The 21,305-nt window shown below is 36.8% G+C and overlaps 1 protein-coding gene across 6 annotated transcripts in view; it reads right to left on the bottom strand.

The window, feature by feature from the left end:
• Positions 1-3,751: 3,751 nt before the first annotated feature.
• The window catches only part of FRMPD2 (FERM and PDZ domain containing 2), a 219,170-nt gene continuing 201,616 nt past the window's right edge, over positions 3,752-21,305 (bottom strand). For all 6 annotated transcript variants that reach the window (XM_013063166.2, XM_013063170.2, XM_045068704.1 and 3 more), the window contains 4 exons: positions 18,661-18,995; positions 14,606-14,821; positions 6,807-6,869; positions 3,752-5,973 (listed from right to left, as the gene is read on the bottom strand). In XM_013063166.2, the coding sequence (XP_012918620.1) occupies positions 5,908-5,973; positions 6,807-6,869; positions 14,606-14,821; positions 18,661-18,995 (680 nt within the window). In that variant the 3' untranslated portion in view covers positions 3,752-5,907. The remainder of the gene's footprint in view (positions 5,974-6,806; positions 6,870-14,605; positions 14,822-18,660; positions 18,996-21,305) is intronic.

Below are 21,305 nucleotides of genomic sequence, written 5' to 3'. Positions count from 1 at the left end.
ATATATATATATATATATGACTCTCTAAGTATTTTGGCTATTTAAAGTGTGTTTTTCAGTAGGGTCTCCAGAAAGCTCACTTGGAAACAATTCTTTCTTCTGTGTTGACATTAATTTACACCCTTTATACATCAAGGTTTTATTAGCTATAAAAGCCTTGGCTTACATTTTTTTCCTTGAAAATCTTAAATTACTTTATTTTTCCTGACATAAAATGTTACTGTCAAAAAGACTGATGGTAACCTAATTTCATTTTCCTCTTTTTTTTTTTTTTTTTTTTGCATAGATGCCCAAGGATTTTCTTTTCTTCAAACTCCACTGATTTTACTAAAACATTCTTTGGTATTGGTCAAGCTCATCTGATAGTCTCAGGTATGTACTGTAGTATTCCAATATGTAATTTTAATTTTTTTTTTAATTTCAAGAGTATTTTCTTAAATTATATTGTGTTTGCCCTGTACCCTTTCTTTGGTTTTCTTCTTTAAAAGTTCTGTTATCTGTATGGTAGTCTTTTTTGTCTATCATTGATATTTGTCATACTCTTAAGCTGTTTCCTTTCTTCATTTTGTATTGAAAGTGTTCCTTCTCTGAAACCTATTTCTTACCAAGGCATCAGTTATTGTATTTATTTACTGAGTTCTTTCTAACTTAGTCTCCATTTTTAAAACTTTTGTCTCTAATTCTCAATTTGTCATACCACTTTGAATTCTTCTCATACTGACTTTTGTAGTTTGTGTATCTTATGTGATTTTCCTAATGTCTTTAAATAATCTTGAAATATTAGGTTATGGTTTTGATCTGTTTTTTGATCATATCTTTCTGGTGTAACTTCATTGTCTGTAGGGATACTATTGAGTTTGCTAGCATTTTCTTCCCTCTTGTAGTAACTCATATGTGGTTTAATCATGATACTTTTCTTTTAGTTATTTTTATGAAAATTTAATTTCCCTGAACTTCTAAGCAGTTTGTTCAGGTAGCTCTGGTAACTTCACCAAACTCACCTTCCAAAGTTTTCTGCTTCTGCTTCCCTTGTTCACTTCTACATGGACCTTCTCCTTTCTTCACCTGTTTTACTCAATTTTGATTCTGCAGTTTCTCCTCAGTGTGGAACATGGTTCCAGAAAGGAGTCTGAGCTCATCAGCTTTTAGAGTAGATAAAAGTAGAGTAGATAAAAGCTAGATTGTTCCAACCCTTGTAGGCTTTACCAAGGCTTTACCTCCTTGGACTTACTCACTTTTTAAGTGGACAATCAGCTAACCTCAGCTGCTGTCCTCAAATTAGCCCACCACATTTTCCAATAAATATCTGATGGGTGTTTTGGCTGTTTTGGAATCCATCTGTTTGTAAATAAAATGGGTCCTTCACCAGAGAGTTTGAGAAGCAATGAGGAAGGAAAGATGAGTATTAGGAGGCTGCATGGGCTTCATGAAAGAGGTGGCTTTTTGGCCGAGCCATGAAGAGCAGTCAAAGTAGGAATGAATGCTGACATTCTCCAGGACTCTGCCTTTGGCCTCCATCTCACTTTCTTTGTAGGGGAGCTCATCCACTCCATACTTTCAAGCATTGACTTCAAGGCAAACATTCCTCCAGATCTAGGTCCTCTACTTGGAGGTCCCATAAGCATGACAAATTCAGCACAGTCCCAACCAAAATATTTTCCAAATATTTTGTCACTGCATCCCATGCATTGTTTTTATCTTCATTTATTTCAAAATATTTTCTAATTTCTCTTGTGATTTTTTTTCCTTTGGCTTCAAGTTATTTAGAAGTATGCTGTTTAATTTCTAAATATTTGGGGATTTTAGAAATATCATTATATTATTGAGTTCTAGTTAATTCCATAAACATACTTATATAGTTCCATTCCTATGAATTATATTGAGGCTTGTTTTATGACCCAAAGTATAATCACTCTTGGTCAATGTCTCATATACACGTGAAAAATTTGTACTCTGCTGTAGTTTGGTGCAGTGTTCTAGAAATGTCTATTGGGTCAAAATGGTTCATAATGTTATTCAAATCTTTTATATCCTCACTGACTTGTCTGTCTACTTATTCTACCAATTACTAAGAGAGGAATGGTGAAATCTCCAAATACAATAGGGGAATTGTCTATTTTTCCAGTTTTATCAGTTCTATCAGTTTTTGCTTCATAAATTTTGAAGCTCTGGATTTGAAATACTAAATTTTGCATACAATAAATTCATAAACATATATGAGTCTGTGGAGTCTCCTTCTTGACTATTTTATTCCATTGATCCATTTGTATATCCCTGATCCAGAATCACATTGTTTGTATTAACTGTGACTTTAGATAATACTTTAATTATTGCTAAGGCAAACAATCTCTCTTCTCCACAATTACATTTACTTTTTCTTTTTAAAAATGTTTTATTTAAATTCACCTTAGTTAACCTCTTCTTTTTCAAAAATATCTTGGTTCTTTTCATGTATTTACTGTTCATTTAGAATGCGAGCATCAGTGGGTCAAGTTTTTGGTAAGTTAAATCTTAAGTATTTTACAGATTTTTACATCTCCCTGTTGCTCAGAGGCATTTTTCCTATTGAAGATACAGATTTTTCTAATACTATATTTTAATTGCATCTATTATTTCTATGTGGACAAATATACAAACAAAATATCATTTTGTTCTAACTTTCCAATATATTTATACCAGTTATTTCCTTTTGTAGTCTTTCTGCATTGCCTAGATAACTCTAGAGCAAGGCTATAGTGTTAGCAGGAGTTACTGTTTCGCTAATGGGAAGGCTCTAAGTTTTCACTTCCCAATATGATGTTGCTATTAAAAGTTTATAAAAATTGTTCTTCGTCATGTTCAGGTTTTAGATATGATAGTTACATTAGGTATGTTTTAAGGTTCCTTGTAATTCAAATTGTTTCATGATGAAGTCCTTACTTCCTACTTTTTGATTATAGCTGTAGACAAAGGGGGTACTCCATGGAGTGGTCCTTCACCCCCACTGAGTGCCACTGACCTACTTAATGAATTCACTCCTTAATGAATACTTTCCAAATCTTCTGCATCAAGACAACATATAAAAAAAACTAAATCTTGGGTAAAGGAGATGTGGTATATATATATGATGGAATACTATGCAGCCATCAAAAGAAATGAAATCTTGCCATTTGCTACGATGTGGATGGAACTAGAGGGTATTATGCTGAGCAAAATAAGTCAATCAGAGAAAGACAATTATCATATGCTGTCCCTGATATGAGGAATTTGAGAGGCAACGTGGGGGGTTTGGGGGGGTAGGGAAGGAATAAATGAAACAAGATGGGATCAGGAGGGAGACAAAAAATAAGAGACTCTTTATCTCACAAAACAAACTGAGGGTTGCTTGGGGGAGGGGGTTAGGGAGAGGGTGGTTGGGTTATGGACATTGGGGAAGGTATGTGCTATGCTGAGTGCTGTGAAATATGTAAATCTGGCAATTCACAGACCTGTACCCCTGAGGCTAATAATACATTATATGTCAATTAAAAAATTTTTTGAATTAAAAAAAAAAAGAAAAGTAAATCTTCCCAGGGATTAAGAAAAAGTAAGTAGGAAATGAAACTGTTTTGTTTTAGGGTTACTTAGGCATTTTCATTTAAGATTTTTCAATAAAAATAAATCACTGAAATGACCTTTGAGTAGTAAATGTAAAGGTAATTGAAAATTCAATAATGTTCTAGATAGATTCAGGGTAAAAAGCCCAAGAAAAAATAAATTACCAAGACTTCTATGAGAATAAAACTTACAATGTTTATTTGTGAAAAGCTTTGGTCCAACATGTAAGTCCATCAAGCACAATGCCACTTTAAATATATGTATTTAAAGTTGAACATTATTAAATGCATATATGTATGCTTTTATCTAAATGATTTAAACCTTCCTCTAAATAAGCATTCATATACTTACAAAGGTGTCAGTGGGAGTTTCATATTCATATCCTTGGCTAAGAATGATTTTTTTTGTTGGTAGGAAACTTAGTATTTCAGTTAGTCAAAAGTTTTCAATTTGGAATTCACTTTCCAAAAATGAAATAAAACAAGTACAATAAGTATTTCTATATTGACTTATTTAATTTCTTTGAAAAACTAAAAATTAGTACAGCTATAAAAATAGAGGGCACACATTAAAGAAGAAACATGTTTACCATCAAAATTGTGGCATTTTTCTTTACAAGAACATTTCAAGGCCTAGATAATAAAAATACTTCAGGCAATACATAGTAAGTCTTTTCATTTAAGTAACAGCATAGAACTTTCTCATGAATACTGTTGTACATCATATCTATTATTTTACAATAACAGAGAGAAAATAAAATTTGGGATACAAATATTAAGGGCCAATCATCAAAATGAAATTAATGTTTAGCACAGACTATTATTTATATGAATAATGTAAATAGGTAGAATCATCAATTTGATTTAATATAAAATACATTTCTGGAATATAATTATTTCTAAAATGAAAATTATCAAATTTAATTCAACAAATTCAAATATTCATTCAGCCAAGGGAATAAAATAAGCCTCTTATAAATTCAAGATTTACATTAATATTAGAAATTTTCTCAATATAATACATAGAATATTCTGATCTCCACTGAGTTACACTGTACAAAGACATGTAGCCATTGCTAAATAGCTTATCATCAGGTATAACTGATCACTAAAATTCCTTGACCAAAATATCACTGTAATCGTATGAGGCAAAGTCATATAATAAGATGGATATAATAATGGCCACATCTTTTCAAAAAGAGAATATGGAAGTTTTCCTTTCACAGCTATGAATTTGGTTTTCCAAAGCCTAGTTCCCAAAGCCAACTTTTAAATGTTACAGCAGAGGTGGGGCAGTAATGGAAAGAAATGATTTAATGGAACTCTGAAGAAAAAAATGACTATCATAAGATCTTAGTTTGAGAAATATATCTGGCGTAAGAGATACATAGCCTTATGTAATAATGCTTATATCAAAGTTTATTGGTTAGCTAAAGGGCAAAGACTAAGAGGCAAGTAAAATATAATATGTGCTTTTAACAAAGCAGACTGAGTAATATGTTAAGTGTTAGGGTGGAATAGGAAAGAGCTCAAGCCGGACAAAAATCTCTTCTTGGACTTTCTATATAAACATCTATTTTAGTTTTGGACCGTTCACTAGTGCTCATGTGATGGAGCAGGGGAACTCTGCCCACCCATGAAATACTTCCCAAACCGACAGGTCCCTGTGCAGCTGCTCTAGAAAGGCAGCTTGACCTCTGAGGTCTCTGGGCCCCGCAGAGAGTGTGGAACTATGAGAAAATGGAATCCAATTTGTATGGAAGTTTAAGTCATCCTAATTAGTGAACTGAGTTATTCAAATAACAGACTCTAGCTAAACAAATACAGACTCTAGCTAAACAAACAAACAAATAAACAAAACATGGGTTAAGTAACTGTCCTGAAAAGGCCTCTAAGACCTCATGATATGATCTTCCATTTACTGGCCCTGTATTCTCCAGAATAAGGTAAGGGCTTTATAAGGTTCTGGAAATCCTCAGCTCCCTTTAGCTGCCTATGCAAATGAAATCTTAATGAGTACAGTGTAAGTCCATTACTAGGCTCTGTGATCCCGTCAACCAAATAAGCTGCAGTTGTTTCATGCAACTTTTGTTTCATGGGAAAATGTGGGAGTATATTTTGATATTATCTAAGTAAGATTAATGGATAAACACTGTTCACCCCAAACCAAATGATGCTGCCTTCAGGGAGTTGTCAGAGAGAAAGTCAAATGATACAACAAGAAAGCACATGGTACCCGTAAGCAAAGCCTGTCGGCACGGCCAGAAGTGTTCTTTGTGAGAAGACTCCAAGCCACTTGATAATTTGAAATGTGAGGCAACAGAAGTCTTTCTTAATCTAAAGTCAGAAGCTTCTGAAGAACTTCAAGCACAACTTTATAACAAAAGAAATACTGCTCCTATATACATACATATGAAAAATAACAGGATGGTAAGTAGCTGAATACCACTATCCACTTACAGAAAACATACTTGTAATTTTCAACCATAAAGGAAGGTTCCTAAAAAGTGCAAACATTTAGCCAGGAACTTCTTTATGAAAATATGTTATTTTTTTAAATACCAGGAAGAAAAATTATCATAAAACAGTGCTTGGAAACTTACCCTCAACCTCCATCTCCTTATATCTCCCTGGATACATCACATTTAAGCTTTTTTTTTTCTTTAGGTGTAGCCTCAGGTCTCTTGGGCAAACCAACTTCAAATAAAATGCTTCCTATCATTTAACACTGGCCTAAGAACAGGTCAACTTAAAGATTTAGGGGTTGCTGCTTTTCATTACCCATACTCTCTTGATTCCCCCTCCCAAATGATTAATAACTAATCTATAACATCAATGCTATCCCTTTATGACGTGCCAATGACTTTGATAATTTAGTGGCAAGTAAATATCCCAAAACTGTCATCCAGAAACCTATGAATAATTTTAGATATGTTACTTAAATAACACGGCATCATGGATGGACAAGGCATGTGTTTGGGCATCAGGACACCAGTTTCCTGCCTGGCTCCTCCACGTGCTATATGAACAGAACCTCACAGAACAGACTTCATTATTCTGAAGGTGAAGTACTTCATCGATAATAACAGAGAAAAATTCATGTCTACCCCAAACAGTGAGAATTCAGTAACATCAAGTAGGTAAAAGAGATTTACAAATTGTAACATGCTATACATGTTAATCTTTATGTTCATTATTCTTTTTATTAGAATTTATGTAGTGAGAGCTTACCTTTGTTTGAATCATGCCGTAACGCTGTTCTCTCATTTGGGTCACTATATTCTTGATGTTGAACTGCAACAGGATGACAGTGATTTTGTATTATTCACATGGGGGAAAACACAAACCCACAGACTGCCAGATGAGTACTCCATAATTCTTCCCAGTTAAAGAGATGTCAAAATTTAACCAGAAAGTTCTCATTTTCAGCTATAAGAAAACATACTATTTAACCTAGTTTAATGGATAAGGAAGACTTTAGGTTAAAGGGGTTTCCAGGAAAAAGCAGGAAGCAATCATTTACAATAAGAAATGCTCTCCAAAAGAAATAACAACAAATTTGCCCATATCCACTTTTCTGTTCTCCAAAGGGAAAACTTAAAGCAGCACTGTGATTCTGGAAAAGTCTGAAGCACAGGATACTTTTTCTGGCCATATAGTAACACAGCTGTTTCTCATCTAAAGAGCCTTCTTGGCTCAAATGGAGACCCTGAGCAACAGTTGGTCTGATACCAGAGTCTGCAACCTGTGCATGGAGACCAGCATACCCAATGTGGTTGCTGAGCTGATGCGGGTCTGCAAGGGACTGTTGTTATTCCACAATAAGATGAGCCCAGAAACTGGTAGTTAAGTGTTTAGAAACTCTTCTGGCCATCTGACAGCAGCATCAAGGAGTATCACCAGCAGAACAGGTTACAGACCAGCTCAAGTGCTGCTAAAGTTGCCTGGAGAGTCAAGCAGTGCAAGCTGAGGACCAGTCATATTCAGCAAGACCACATCAAAACATGAAATTTTAAGGTTTGCTAACTATAACCCCCAAATAGGTGAAAATCAAAGAAAATATAACCATTCCTTTATAACTTTTGGTTTATATAATAATTTAAAATTTTAATTGAGCCATTAAATTTTTATACTAGAATTATAGATATACATATAGTATAATAGCAAAACCCGGAAACTGACATTAGTTTGATCCACGGAGCCTATTCAGGTTTTGCCATTTTTTCAGGCAATCATTTGTGAGATTGTGTGATGCGCTTGTGTATTTTTGTGCAATATTATCCCAAGTGAAGGCTCCGGTAACAGCAACCACAATCAAGATGCAAAACTGTTCCACCACAGGACTTCCTCCTGTTATCCATTAGAACTGCTCATCCAACTCAGTTCCTAACCCTTGGCAACCAGTCATCTGTTCTCCATATTGACTGTTTTGTTACTTCAACAAGATTATATGAATGGAATCACATAATTTCTAAGTTTTTGAGACGTTTTTTCATTTAGCATGATTGCTTTGAAATATATCCAAATTGTGCATATCAATACTTCACTCCTTTTTATTGCTTAGTAGTATTGGATGGTATGGATATATACTGGTTTGTTGAATCATCAGCTTGTGGAAGGACATCTAGGTCAATTCCAGTTTGGGCTATTATGAACAGATCTACCATGAACATTTACATACAGGTTTTTGTGTGAAGGTAGGTTTTCATTTCTCTGGGACAAACACCCAAGAGTGCTATTGCTGGAGTTATATGGTAAATTTAGTTTAGTTTCGTTTTTGTTTGTTTTAAAGAAATTGCAGGGGCACCTGAGTGGCTAAGTTAGCCAAGAAAGTGGCTCTTTATTTTGGCTTAGGTCATGATCCCAGAGTCATGAAACCAAGGCCTGTGTTGGGGACTGCAATGAATGCTTAATATTCTCTCTCTCCCTCTGCCCCTCTCCCCCACACTGCACTTGTGCTTTCTCTCAAAGAAAAGGAAAGGAAAGAAAAGAAAGGAAAGAAAAAGAAAATTGTAAAACTATTTTATACCATTTTATATTCCCACAAGCAACAAATGGTTAATCTCATTTCTTCAACTCGTTTCCTCAACCTTCCCTTGGTGGTGTCATTTTTTATATTTGTCTTTCTGATAGATGTCTAGTGATATTTCATCATAGTTTTAATTTCATTTCCCTAAAAGCTAGTGAAGCTGAACATCTTTTAAATGTGGTAATTTGTCATCTTTTTATCCTCTTTGGTGAAATGTCTGTTCATATCTTTTACCAATTTTCTAATTGGCTCCTTTTTTGGTTTCTGTTCTTTACTACTGAGTTTTGAGGATGCTTTCTAAATTCTAAATGTAAAATCTTTGTTGGATATGTTATTTGCAGTTTCCCCAAATCCGTAGCTTGTCTTTTCATTCTCTTCATGGGGTCTTTTACAAACAACTTGTTTTTTGTTGTTGTTGTTGTTGTTGTTGTTTTTTGTTGTTGTTTATATATATATATATGTAGTTTATTGTGTTCTGTATATAATTTTACACACACCAAACTTATTGAATTCTCTATCATGTGTTAAAATTTTCCAATAAATTATCTTGAGTTTCCCCAGTAATCAACAATGTTTACAAGTAAAAATAATATTACTTTTTCCCCATTTTTAGTGCTCTTATTTTACTCTCCAGTTCAATTATGTTAGCTGATAAATCCAGAACAATATTAAATAATAAGAGAGATAGCTAAAACGAAATGACAGAGACATTGAAAATGAAGGGGTAGAAGATATGATGAATATATGCTGACAAAAAAGGAAGAATGTCTAATCATATTAACATCAGAAAAAAATGGAATATAAGACAACACGAATGTTACAAGGAATAAAAAAGTTCATACATAATGGTATAACAATTATGAACTTTTATTCACCTAACTACCTAACATTAATATATAGAAAAGAAAGCATACTTTAAAAAAATGGAAGCCACAACCAAATGGGGTTTGTTTAATAAATATAATCTGTTAATAAATTCAAAGTTCAGAAGACTATATTTCCTGTTGATGCTGGAAGGGTATTTGACAAACAACTTGTTTTAATTTGCTTTCCCCCTAATATTAGTAATGGCAAGAATGTTCGCTCTCACCACATGTATTATTCAATCTAATACTTAAAGTTCTAGGTAGTTTAACAAGGCCAGAAAAAGAAACAAGAGGCATGCAGGTTGGAAAGGAAGATAAAAAGCTGTCCCTATCTGTAACTAGAATGATGGTCTATGTAGAAAATCCCAAGGAATCTAAAAACAGAACAAAACAGAACCCCCCCAAAACCCTCTTAGATTTAGTGAGTTCAATGAAATCACAGCACAGAAGATCAGCAAAAACACACAAAAACAATCACATTTCTACATACTAACAATGCATATGTGGAAGCTGATAGTAAAAAACACAATCCATTTATAAGTGCTCCAAAGAGGAAATCTAAAAAAACACAGATAAGATCTAAATGCTGAAAATGAGAAAATGCTGATGAAAGAAATTAAAGAAGACCTAAATAAATGAAAAGACATGCCATGTTAATGGACTGGAGGATTCAACATAGCAAAGATGTCATGATGTTCTCCCCAAACTGATCTACAGCTTTAAAGAAATTCCTACCAAATCCCTGCAAGCTTTTTTTGTAGATGTAGACAAGCTATTCTAAAACTTATGTGGGAAAGCACAGACTCTGTAAGAGTTAAAACAATTTTGAAAAAGAATAAAGGAATCACTCTTCCTGATGTTAAAACTTACTATATAGATACAGGAATCTATAGAGTAGTATTGGTAGAAGGATAAGACACACAGATCAATGGAACAGAATATACAACCAGAAAATGGCCCACACAAACATGCCCAGTGATTTTTGATGAAGGTGCAAAACAATCTGGTAGAGAGGAAGAACAGCTTGTTCAACAAATGGTGTTAGAAAATTAGACATAATTAGGCAAAAAGGCAAACATAGGCAAAAAAAATTTTTAAAAAATAAAGAAAGGAAAAGTAAACCTTACCTTAAACCTCATACCTTATACAAAAATTAACTGAAAATGGATTATGGACTTAAATGTTAAACATAAAACACAGAACGATGAGAAAACAATATAGCAAAAGTTATTTGGGACCTAGGCTAGGTAAGGAGTTCTTAGACTCGAAACCAAAAGTCTGATCCATATGAGGAAATATAACAAAGTGAAATCTCACTGAATTTAAAAACTGTTACTGAAAGCCTATTTTTAAATTTATAATTGAAGATTAGACAATTTATGGAAATGAATTTATATTATTCTTTTTTAATCTTAATTTAAGGATGGTAAAACAAGTTTCACTGCACTGCCTCATCTAGAAAAACACAGCTTTCTGGATGCAGCTATAGTAGTTAACCAAATGATGATAATGGAGGTAAATGCAAAGATATGAAGGCAGAAAGAGTTCACGTTCATTTTACTTGGAACTATAATTCCTTATGCTGAATCTTATAGCCACTATTGACTGTGAATGCTTAAACCACACCTGTCTTAATTGCAACGATGTACTGGCTAACAAAGCAAACAAACTATTAAAATGTATTTTTCATTGTCAAAAAAAAGAAATAAGTTCAAAAGTTCCTTTTGAACACATGTCTTTTTGTTCAAAGACAAAAGAATTATTTAAAAGAATATTACATTTAAAAAACAGAAGCTAATGTTCATTATTTTTCACTTGTAACATTAATGTTCTGCACACTCACAAAATAGCTCTTAGAATTGCTAAGATTACAAACCCATACACAATTACCAGGACAATGAAGAATGGCTATTGAAGATGTCTTGGGAATTTGGGGTAAATATGTGGCAAAAAGGACAGCTAAAGTACCATCTTCTTTTCTTTTCTTTTTCTCCCCCACACTGCACAGGCAGGCCCCTTCAGTGCTCACAGCCCACCTATGACGAGGTCAGGCAATGGTTCAGGGCTGTGTACTCCTCTGGCAGGTGCACGAGGAGAGACCCACAGAAAGTACCATTTTCTAATGACATGACAGCTTGACAAAGTCAGGGATGGGCTAAGGGTATGTATTGGTACCAACTTATGAAGCAAATGCAAGTATCAAGGTGTTTGGCACTGCAGCTTAATGGATACCGAGATGTGGCTAACGGTGATTCTTTCAGCATGCATGTTATTTGAACATGAAGTGTTAAGAAGGAAGAATTCTTCCTTTTTTCCATTGGATTATTGACAAACAACTAGCTCTAAACTGTGCAGAAATGCAAAGTATTACACTGTAACCTGATGTGATTTGGAGCTTGAGCTTTGTGTAGAATTATGTTCTGGTCGCAGAGCTGCAAGGGTAAGAAAGCCATATGAGGTATTACACAGATCAGGGAACTGGTGCCCAGAGATAAATCACACTGCTTCATCAAGAGACTCTTACTACGAAGAACAGAAACAAAAACAAACAAAAATACAAACCCCTGCCGGGTAAACTGGACAGGGTGCACAGTGGTGTTGCAAGAATTTTTCATTATGAAAAGGCTAATGTACTAAATTCTGGATTATTCACTTCATTATGTGATAATACAATAACTAAGACTGTTGGAGGAGAAAGGTCGATCAAGAATGTTCCAACTACAGAGCAATCTCAGTGTTTCTGCAAGGCAAGAGCCCGTTTGCTCCCAACATTTTATGGATTATTAAGCAGGTGTGATTAAAAATGCAAATGGTGATGCAAGTGGTGATGCAACATGGGGGCTTAAGTGGGTAGGAGAAGAATCAATGAAATAAGATGGGATTGGGAGGGAGACAAACCATAAGTGACTCTTAATCTCACAAAACAAACTGAGGGTTGCTGGGGGGAGGGGGTTTGGGAGAACGGGGTGGGATTATGGACATTGGGGAGGGTATGTGCTTTGGTGAGTGCTGTGAAGTGTGTAAACCTGGTAATTCACAGACCTGTACCCCTGGGGATAAAAATATATGTTTATAAAAAATAAAAAATTTTAAAAAAATGCAAATGGTTATAGAAATACAATTAAAAAAGAAATAAATGGTTACATATCCTCAGCTTTTCATATCCTTTGGAGTTATAATTGATCAAGGCATCTTACGACATTACAGGTCACAACTGTGCAGCCTCACACAGCTCGTACGCAGCTTGCTGCATGTATGACATGGCATGAGAGTTCCACAACACACAAACTGGTCTATCCCCTGTTCACTAAGACCAGTCCCCCTCACTGGTCACGCTCTTGGATGTCACAGCAATACAGCCAACTGCTTTGAAGTTTCTAAATGCTTACTCTCAATTTCTAGGAAAGTCTGGACAAAATTTCTGAAAAGAGTAGAAAGGGGCATCAGTGAGAACATTTGACGGTTCAAGGTTCTGTGGAAAGCCAATAAGGAAAGAGAATTACTCTGTCAAATTGCAAAATGTATCATTATTTTATGTATCACTAAGAAAAACACTGTCAATTAAACCTGACTCATTATAAAACACATTCTGAATTGAAAGAAGATAAAATGTGGGAGAAAACAGTGCTCCTTAGGATCATGAAGTATAATATGTACAGGTTTTACAGTTTCTACAAGGAAAATAAAATAAGGACAACCATAAACCAATTATTTAAGAAATTATAATGGGAAATATATAAAAGAAAATCATACTAACAAATTTCTGCTAAAAGGATCAAACAACATTAGTTATGGGAATGGGTAATATCAGAATTATACTACTTAAAATTTCAGCACTTTTTTAGCACATTGGTCTTTTTTTGGTTGGAAGAGAGTGGAAAGGACTGTCTAGTTTATATTCATTCTCTGAGTTTGCTTTGAAAAACCATTCCTCTCTCACTCTCAGCCTTACAGTCTGGAGTAGTCCTGACCGGCCCAAACAGACCAGCATCTCCCACAGCGGTTAAGTCAGGCAAGGGGCTAAAACTCGGAAGCAGCTGAAATGCTGGGAGATACTGGCTCAAGTTTCTGACAAAAAGAAATTTCCTCTGTCCTCCAAGGAGTTACGGGGAAAGGCCATTTTCCCACCCTCCGGAATAATATGGCCTGAGGATGGTGAGTTCTGGAACCAAAACAGCCATTCTGCTGCCAAGGGAGAGAGGCTCCCACAGTCAGGGTTTAACTAGGTAGTGAAGGCCCTGATGGAACTGAGATTTAGTTTTTGTGACGATAATCTAACTGCAGAATTTGTCTGGCAGGACAAACGCCTACTAGCCCGCTTTGTCATGCCAGAGGTATGGTTGTTTTCCATTCCTTGTGGTCCTGGTGGTAAGAGCCACTCCCCGCCTCCCACCCCGGGGCCTGCTAATAAACAGGCCCTTTGCACTTCCACAGTGCAGGAAAAACAGCTCAGTGAGTCAGCCTTTCTGGCCACAAATCTCAGGTCACGTTCCCTAAGCAGTTTAATCAACAGTAGAGGTAACAGGATAATTAATATGTGTCTAATTCTTGGGTCTATCTCTCAGTTGGTTCCAAATTCGGAAAGAAAGCAAAGAATTGTTAATGATGAACTCAAACCCAAAAATATTATCCTTATTTTACGTAAGAGAAAACTGGGTTTCCAAGAGGATGAGCAATGTGCTCAATATCACCAAAATCTAAAGTATGAAGCAAAATTGGCAGTCCAAGCTAGGGATCTCTCATTAAAACCCTAAAGTCCACATTTTTTCCAGTGTGCTCATGTGCATGCATTTCTGTTCATTAGGAACAGGCATATACTTCATCAACATTCTTTAACAAGATTTAAAAACCTTAGGTGTGGGAAGAGGGGAGGAAAGGGAAGTTAAGTCACATTCACTGTGCCTCTACTGTGCCTCTACACTGTCCCATGTCCTCTGTGTGCTTTCTGTACTGTCATCATCACAGCCACCTCCGGGAACCTGCAGCACTGAATTGAGAAGCAGGTCCCCAAAGTTCACAGGCTTTCTCTTTACTGAGTTCTCCTGAAGGCCCAATCTGTCTCTAGGTACTAGAAGGCTGTTACAAGCAGAATGTTTACTAACAGCATCAGTTATCTGTTTAATTCACACACTTACTGGAAAGCTCTTTTCAATGGCACAGAACACAACATCCACACAGAGGAACACCCCCGTCCGGCCCACGCCAGCACTGCAGTGAACAACGATAGGTCCTGTAAGGTGGCTCTTCCTCACATAACGCACGTACTTTATGAAGCCATCTACCGAGGCAGGAGTGCCATGGTCTGGCCAGTTGGTGAACTGCAAGTGTTTTACAAAGTGACTACTTCCTGTCTGTGGAGAGAGAAGGGGACGGAGAAGAAGGGAGGGAGGGAGGAGGAAGGAGAAGAGAGAGATTTATCAACTTCGTATATTAAAGATCTAAATTGAATTTTTAATATATTACTACTACTACTACTACTACTACCACCACCACAGCTACTACTACTAAAGGCTCTGTGGTCACACAATAATGAAAATCACACTATGAAGAGGCAGCACGATTTAAGCACTCACGATGTGCGGGGTATGCTAGAGACTTCACATGCATTCTTTCATTTAATCCTCATGCCAACTCTGGGAAGTAGGTACTGTTTCATCCCCATTTTACAAATGAAAAAGTAAGGATTAGGGTGATTGGGAGATACATGTTAGGTCAGAAAGCTCACATGTTTAGAGCTGGGACTATACTGCAGGCCTCCTGAATTCAAATCTACCATCTTTGTTCTGGACCATGGTACTGCCGAAAAACCAAGAACCTAAGAAACTCAGAGTGAAAGATGGGCTAACACATTAATAAAAGCGTTCTATCTTAGCTTAAATATTATGATATTAAATTTAAAGGTAGGTGCTGCCAAGTTGCTTGACCGGCAGGGCCCTCACCTCTTCTGCTGATGAGGACAGGGTACGTGATGACCAAGTGAGCGGACTGAGCCCCCACTTTTGTGCTGAGACCCCTAGAAACACAGTCATGAAACTCCTCAGAGTTGACAGATAAAGGACTTTGAGTTTACCAATCATCCCTTCCAAAGTGGGAGCCTTTCCCAGTGTGAAGCCCTCATTTTACTTCACTGGGAACCCTTGTGGGAAAACTCAGGATGGGCCTCTTGCTCCTCCCCTGCTTCTCCCTAATGCACACATTTTTCCTGAGTTCCAAACAGAAATAAGTTTTCCTAAGTCCCAAATAGAAAACTCAAGTTTGACACACTGGTGCATGAAATTGAATGATGCCAACACCCCTTGCAAAGCTTGTGAAGGCACCAAGTTAAGGACAGCTCTAAACCCTACCATGCGTGTTTCAGGGCTTAAATCTCTTCTGCCACTGGTGACCACTAAGAATGTGCATAAAGGTAGTCCTCACCACTTTCCTGTCCGAATACCATTCAGACAGAAATCCCAATGCAGACTCTTCAAACATGAACCCCATGGTTCTGAAGCCTGTAGGCCTCAGATCAAAGGCCACCAACCCCTTGCCAAGTCTCCACAGATGGACCCTAGCTTTTTCGTCCTTGCAAACAGATCATTCCTCTGTGCCTCCCACCTGCCTATACTCTTCAAGCAGGCTGTCTTTCTTCTGCCATAATATGTGCCTCACCAGTCAGCTGGAACTTCCTTTCCCACTAGACCATAAGCACTCTAAGAGCTGAGACTGTGTGTGTGTTCTGTCTCTGCCACCTGGCACAACACCTGGTTAACATGGGAGGGAATCAGCAAGTCCTGGGGGACTGAGGGCTGAGGTGAGTTCCCAGGTGCACAACCAAGCGCAAGAGCTAGCACACAGCCAGCAAGCGTCAGCCATCGTTCTTGGCCACTCTGGTTACCACCTATGCGCAGATCCTCCTCATACTTTTCAATTCTATCTTTCCCTCCCACCCTACTCCTTTAACTTGTCAGCCTCTCCCCTTGAACACAGGTGCCCCATCTCATAGTAAACTCTTTGAAATCCTTTTCATTTCCCTAAATGCTTCCTCCATTTCCTTCCTTGCCTCACAGCACTTCTTTCTCTGCAGCCTCTCCCCCACCCCAACCCCGCCATGGAGGCCACCTATTCTCCCATCTCCAGGTCCCACAGAGCGTAGAGATTAGGTTGGGTACTCCTTGCTGCCCATTCCTGTTTCCCATCCACCATTTCTTCTTGTGAAAAACCCCACTCCCTTTTGAGTCTCATACCCTTTAGCTTCATACCTTCACCCTCTCATTGCTATGACCCAGTGGCTTTAGCCTCCAGTCCATCTGCCACATTTACTGAAGACCCTGACCTTCCCTCTCCCACATGCTCTGACATCATCCAGGGCAAACCTGAAGTCTCAACAGCCCAACGGACACTCTAACCTCAGAGCACTTATATTTCTCTCTTGCAAAGGAGACTACTCGTTTCTTCTACTCCTCACAGTGATGGTCACTCCCTGAACTTATCATTACCTATAATGTCCAGTATCAAAAATTTTCCAGTTTTTAAACTCCAACATCAGTTTCTGACCAGAAGATCATCTGCTACCACTTCATTTGTGCCTCACTCCTACTCCAACAACAATGTGACCAAATGGAGTTCCTCTGTCCTTTATGTCCTCCACTCGTTCTTACTTGACTGGCTCGTGGTTCCATTTGTGGCCCTAAATTTAGACTTCATGGCTGATTATCTGAATCATGTTCCTACCAAATCGTTAACACCCTTCATCCTTTGAATCTTACCACACGTAGTGGACAACATCTGGGTAAGTTCCATAACCTGTGCTCAGGAATCCCATAGTTAGGCTGCTGGGAAGAAAATAATCATGTAGGTATATATTTTATTGCTATTGAAAATTTATGGGTTCCAACTTCAGCACTTCCAGCAACCTTTTTCTTAGTTATTGTTTGGACTCCAATCAACTTCTTTGGTGATAACTCATCACTCTTAACAGACTTCTTGTTTAACTCTCATCCCCTTCATTCCTCTCAAACACATGTATCACCTACTTGCTAATTAAATCCACTCAGAGCAATGGAATTCATCACTTTCTCCTATAAACCATTCCTTTTATATTTTTTGAATCTATTAAAGCAAGAAATTTATGAGTTTTGGATTTTAGAAATCATCACTTCCCAAGAGAACGTTCTACAATGATGCAAATGTTCTGAATCTGTGCTGCCCAATATGATAGCCACTAGTGACATGTAACTAAACACTAGAAATATGGCTACTGTAAGTGAGACACTGAATTAAATTTAAGCTTAAATAGCCACATGTAACTATTGTATTGGATAGCTTAATTTTGACTGCTCATAAAAAAAAAAGTTACGAGTCATAAGCCCCATATAAGTCAGCCAATCTGATATGAAAAAACACCAAAGTCTCTGCTTTCCATCTCAATAACAACTGCCTTGACTGATCATGGCACCTGCTTATTGAAATTCTTCAATGTCTCCTAATTATCTTCATAAAGAAGTTTGTGCTCCTTAGCCAACATCCAAGATATTTCATGTTCTGACTGCTCCCTGCTTACTTTCTATAGCCTCATCTCACCTCTCATTATTCCTTGGCATTAAACTTTTACCTTCCTGAAACACTTAATTACTTGCAATCCTCTATATATACCCCCATGCTATTTTAGATCTTGATTACCTACTTTTTCTTTCCATCTTTTTCATTTGAGTAGTTCTCAATCCATATGTTCCCTCCTCCAGCAAACCTTCCCCCAAGCCATACATGAAGCTACGTACTTCCCTTCCAGGCCTTCAAAGCATCCCTCATTACCATGGAGCACAGTAACTGAAAGTATCAGTAAGCATACCCAAGTCTCCAATAATCAGTACGGCTGTGATTGTACCTGACACAGTGGTTAGAAATATACCTTAAAGACTCCATACACCTCTGTCACACTCAACAGAAGCAGCCAAAGGACATCCCAGGATTAGGCAACTTCCAATACTGTTGCTCCCTGCCCCACCTCCCCTGTTTAGGTTTTTCATCTCTCCAGTCAGTTTGGTTAAGAAGCAGACACAGTGGTGTCTTAGTTTCTGGTATCAGGGAGCATTAAAAATAAGTTACTCAAAAAAGTATCCCCAATCTATAACACATCCTAATCCTAACTCCTCATCCTGACAGGTGGCTTATCTTAATATCACTCCTACTGATTTTTTTTTAAACTTACAGACTTCTTCACAACTTGAAGTATTCGGATGATGAAATATTGAAGTATCTGATAGTTCTCCAGGAAGATGCGACAATTTTTCAATTCCATAGGCTTCTTCATAGAAATGGGCCAGTAATGGTGGCATTTGATAATTCCACCTTCTATCTCTCTGGTTATCATAACAATAACATTAGAGTTATTCTCTAAAACCATTTGCCAAAAGTCATCTGTGGTACTTGGCAGTGGTCCTTGTGAAGCAATATAAAAATACTCTTCTCCAGAATTGACTATTCTAATATAGCTAGCATTAATGTAGTCCTTGTTTTCTCCAAGAGGAACACGTGTTGAATCATCTGTCATAAAAACAGAAATATCTGGTAGATAAAGGAAAAGTAGGAGATATAATACACCCAGATTCATGAATGTATTTCATACTGGTAAATCCATTTCTCTCTTTGACCAGGATACAAGATGGTGTAAGAGGAGTTATATGAGTCCATGAATTTAAATTCTTCCCCCTCCCCCAAACCTGTTAGCATTACCTACAAAATGCACAATGAGGAATGTTTTTTGTTTTTATCTGCTTCTCCGAAAGAGAGATAGATGCCATCAGTGTCCAGACACTTTGGAAGATTTCTGTTAGGTATGGCATAGGTAGGATTAAACCAAGGGAGTTACCTACTAGTCTGCAAATGAACACAGCAAAGGAGGAACCCTGTCTGAGGGAGTAAGTGAATGCAATTCTCCTACAAATCCAGAGAACCTGAAAGCCCAGAGCTGTAGGGGCCAGCAAAACAAACAAACAAACAAACAAACTACGATAGTTGGTCAGGTGCAGATCCAAGGATTAATGGAGTTCTACCAATGTCCCTAGTACATGGCAGCCAACTTTTATGTCCGTCCTCACCATTCACTAGGTGAAGCAGCATGCTAATCAAAGTAAAGATATTGTGGCAAAATGGTGCTATGAAGGGATTTGGTCCAAGTAACATGGAACTCACCTAACATGGACTCTTGCAACAAATATGAAAGAGGAATCCCACTACTTGGCCTACTCATAAATATCACTTGGCCCAGAGCTCTTTTTTCATTCTATATAGACAGGTGGATCTCTGGCTTGACCACTGCTTCTACACAGACAATAAATGCCCTCAGTGAAGGATGGACCTTCCCTACCATGCAGTAGTCTCACCAGTAGCCCCTCTCTATTGCTCAAGGGTCTTGTGGACCACTTATCTGGCCAACAGAGTATGTCCAAGGTAACTAAACAGGGCCTTACATAGTTTCTGACAGAACTCTTCTCAGATTCCAACACAGCAAATGTAAACTTCCCCTTGTAAATATGAACAAATTGGAAATACAATCACTAGATATATAAAGATAGCCAGTTCCTCACAAAAAGAGACAATTTTTAAAAATCATATCAAATGTTTTCCTTTCTATAAGAGGGAAGAATACTTTTAAAAAATCCTATATTTATTTAAAACAAAATCTGAAAGAATATTATTATTTAAAAGAATAACATACATCTATGGTTACTGACATGTTATATTATTAAATTATAAAAGAGGTAACAAAAGTATTACAGTGAGATCTTTCACATGTATGTATGTACACATATATAGACATATATACAAATACATCATATACAAACATATAATAATAAACCTGTCAGGTATTGGCTAATGACAAAATGTGAAAATAAATTAAAAAATAAATAAAATAGTGGCTATTTTTTTTTTTTTTTTTTTTTTTTAATTTTTTATTTTTTATAAACATATATTTTTATCCCCAGGGGTACAGGTCTATGAATCACCAGGTTTACACACTTCACAATAGTGGCTATTTTATAATCTAAATTTTTATAGTGAACATATACTACTTTATAGCAGAAAGCATTTTTTATTTTTAAAAAAGAGGTTAAATGTGTGAAAATTAAACAATCTAAAATAATAACAGCTTGCTTTCAAATAAAAATCACAATCACTCAATTGGACATGGGGAGTTAGGAGAAGGGAGTTGGGGGAAATTGGAAGGGGAGGTGAATCATGAGAGACTATGGACTCTGAAAAACAATCTGAGGGGTTTGAAGTGGCAGGGGGGTGGGAGGTTGGGGTACCAGGTGGTGGGTATTATAGAGGGCATGGATTGCATGGAACACTGGGTGTGGTGAAAAAATAATGAATACTGTTATGCTGAAAATAAATTTAAAAAAGAAACTTCTGAAGTAGTAGTGAATGGAAAAAAAAAATCAGTGATTTAGAAAACTGGCTCAAGGAATTTTTCCATAACTCAGGAAAAAAGACAAAAAACATGATGACAATATTAAAATGTTAAAGCATACAGAGCATGTAAAGAAAATACATAAAGGGAATTTCAGAAGCAAACTATGGAATACACAGCAGGAAAAAAAGAACTCAAGCGATCATAGGAGAAATGTTCCCCCAAGAGGAGAGACGACTGTAGAATTTAATGCAAACATCCACTCCAGGTCCAGGCAACATGTATGCGCTCTGCGAATATCACCCATCTGAACTTCAAAACAATCTTTTGAATGAAGTACATTATTCATTCTTTTCAGAGAAGAAACCCTTACTCAAAGTGGCTAATAATTTGTTCTGTATAATGCAGCAATTCTTCTAGACTTCATGGTCCACAAGTAA

The sequence above is a fragment of the Mustela putorius genome, unplaced genomic scaffold (assembly GCF_011764305.1).
Source record: "Mustela putorius furo isolate JIRA1106 unplaced genomic scaffold, ASM1176430v1.1 tig00003909_pilon_pilon_pilon, whole genome shotgun sequence".
NCBI lineage: Eukaryota > Metazoa > Chordata > Mammalia > Carnivora > Mustelidae > Mustela > Mustela putorius.
The sequence above is the reverse complement of the archived record's forward strand: the minus strand, read 5'-3'. Positions and strand labels throughout refer to the sequence as shown.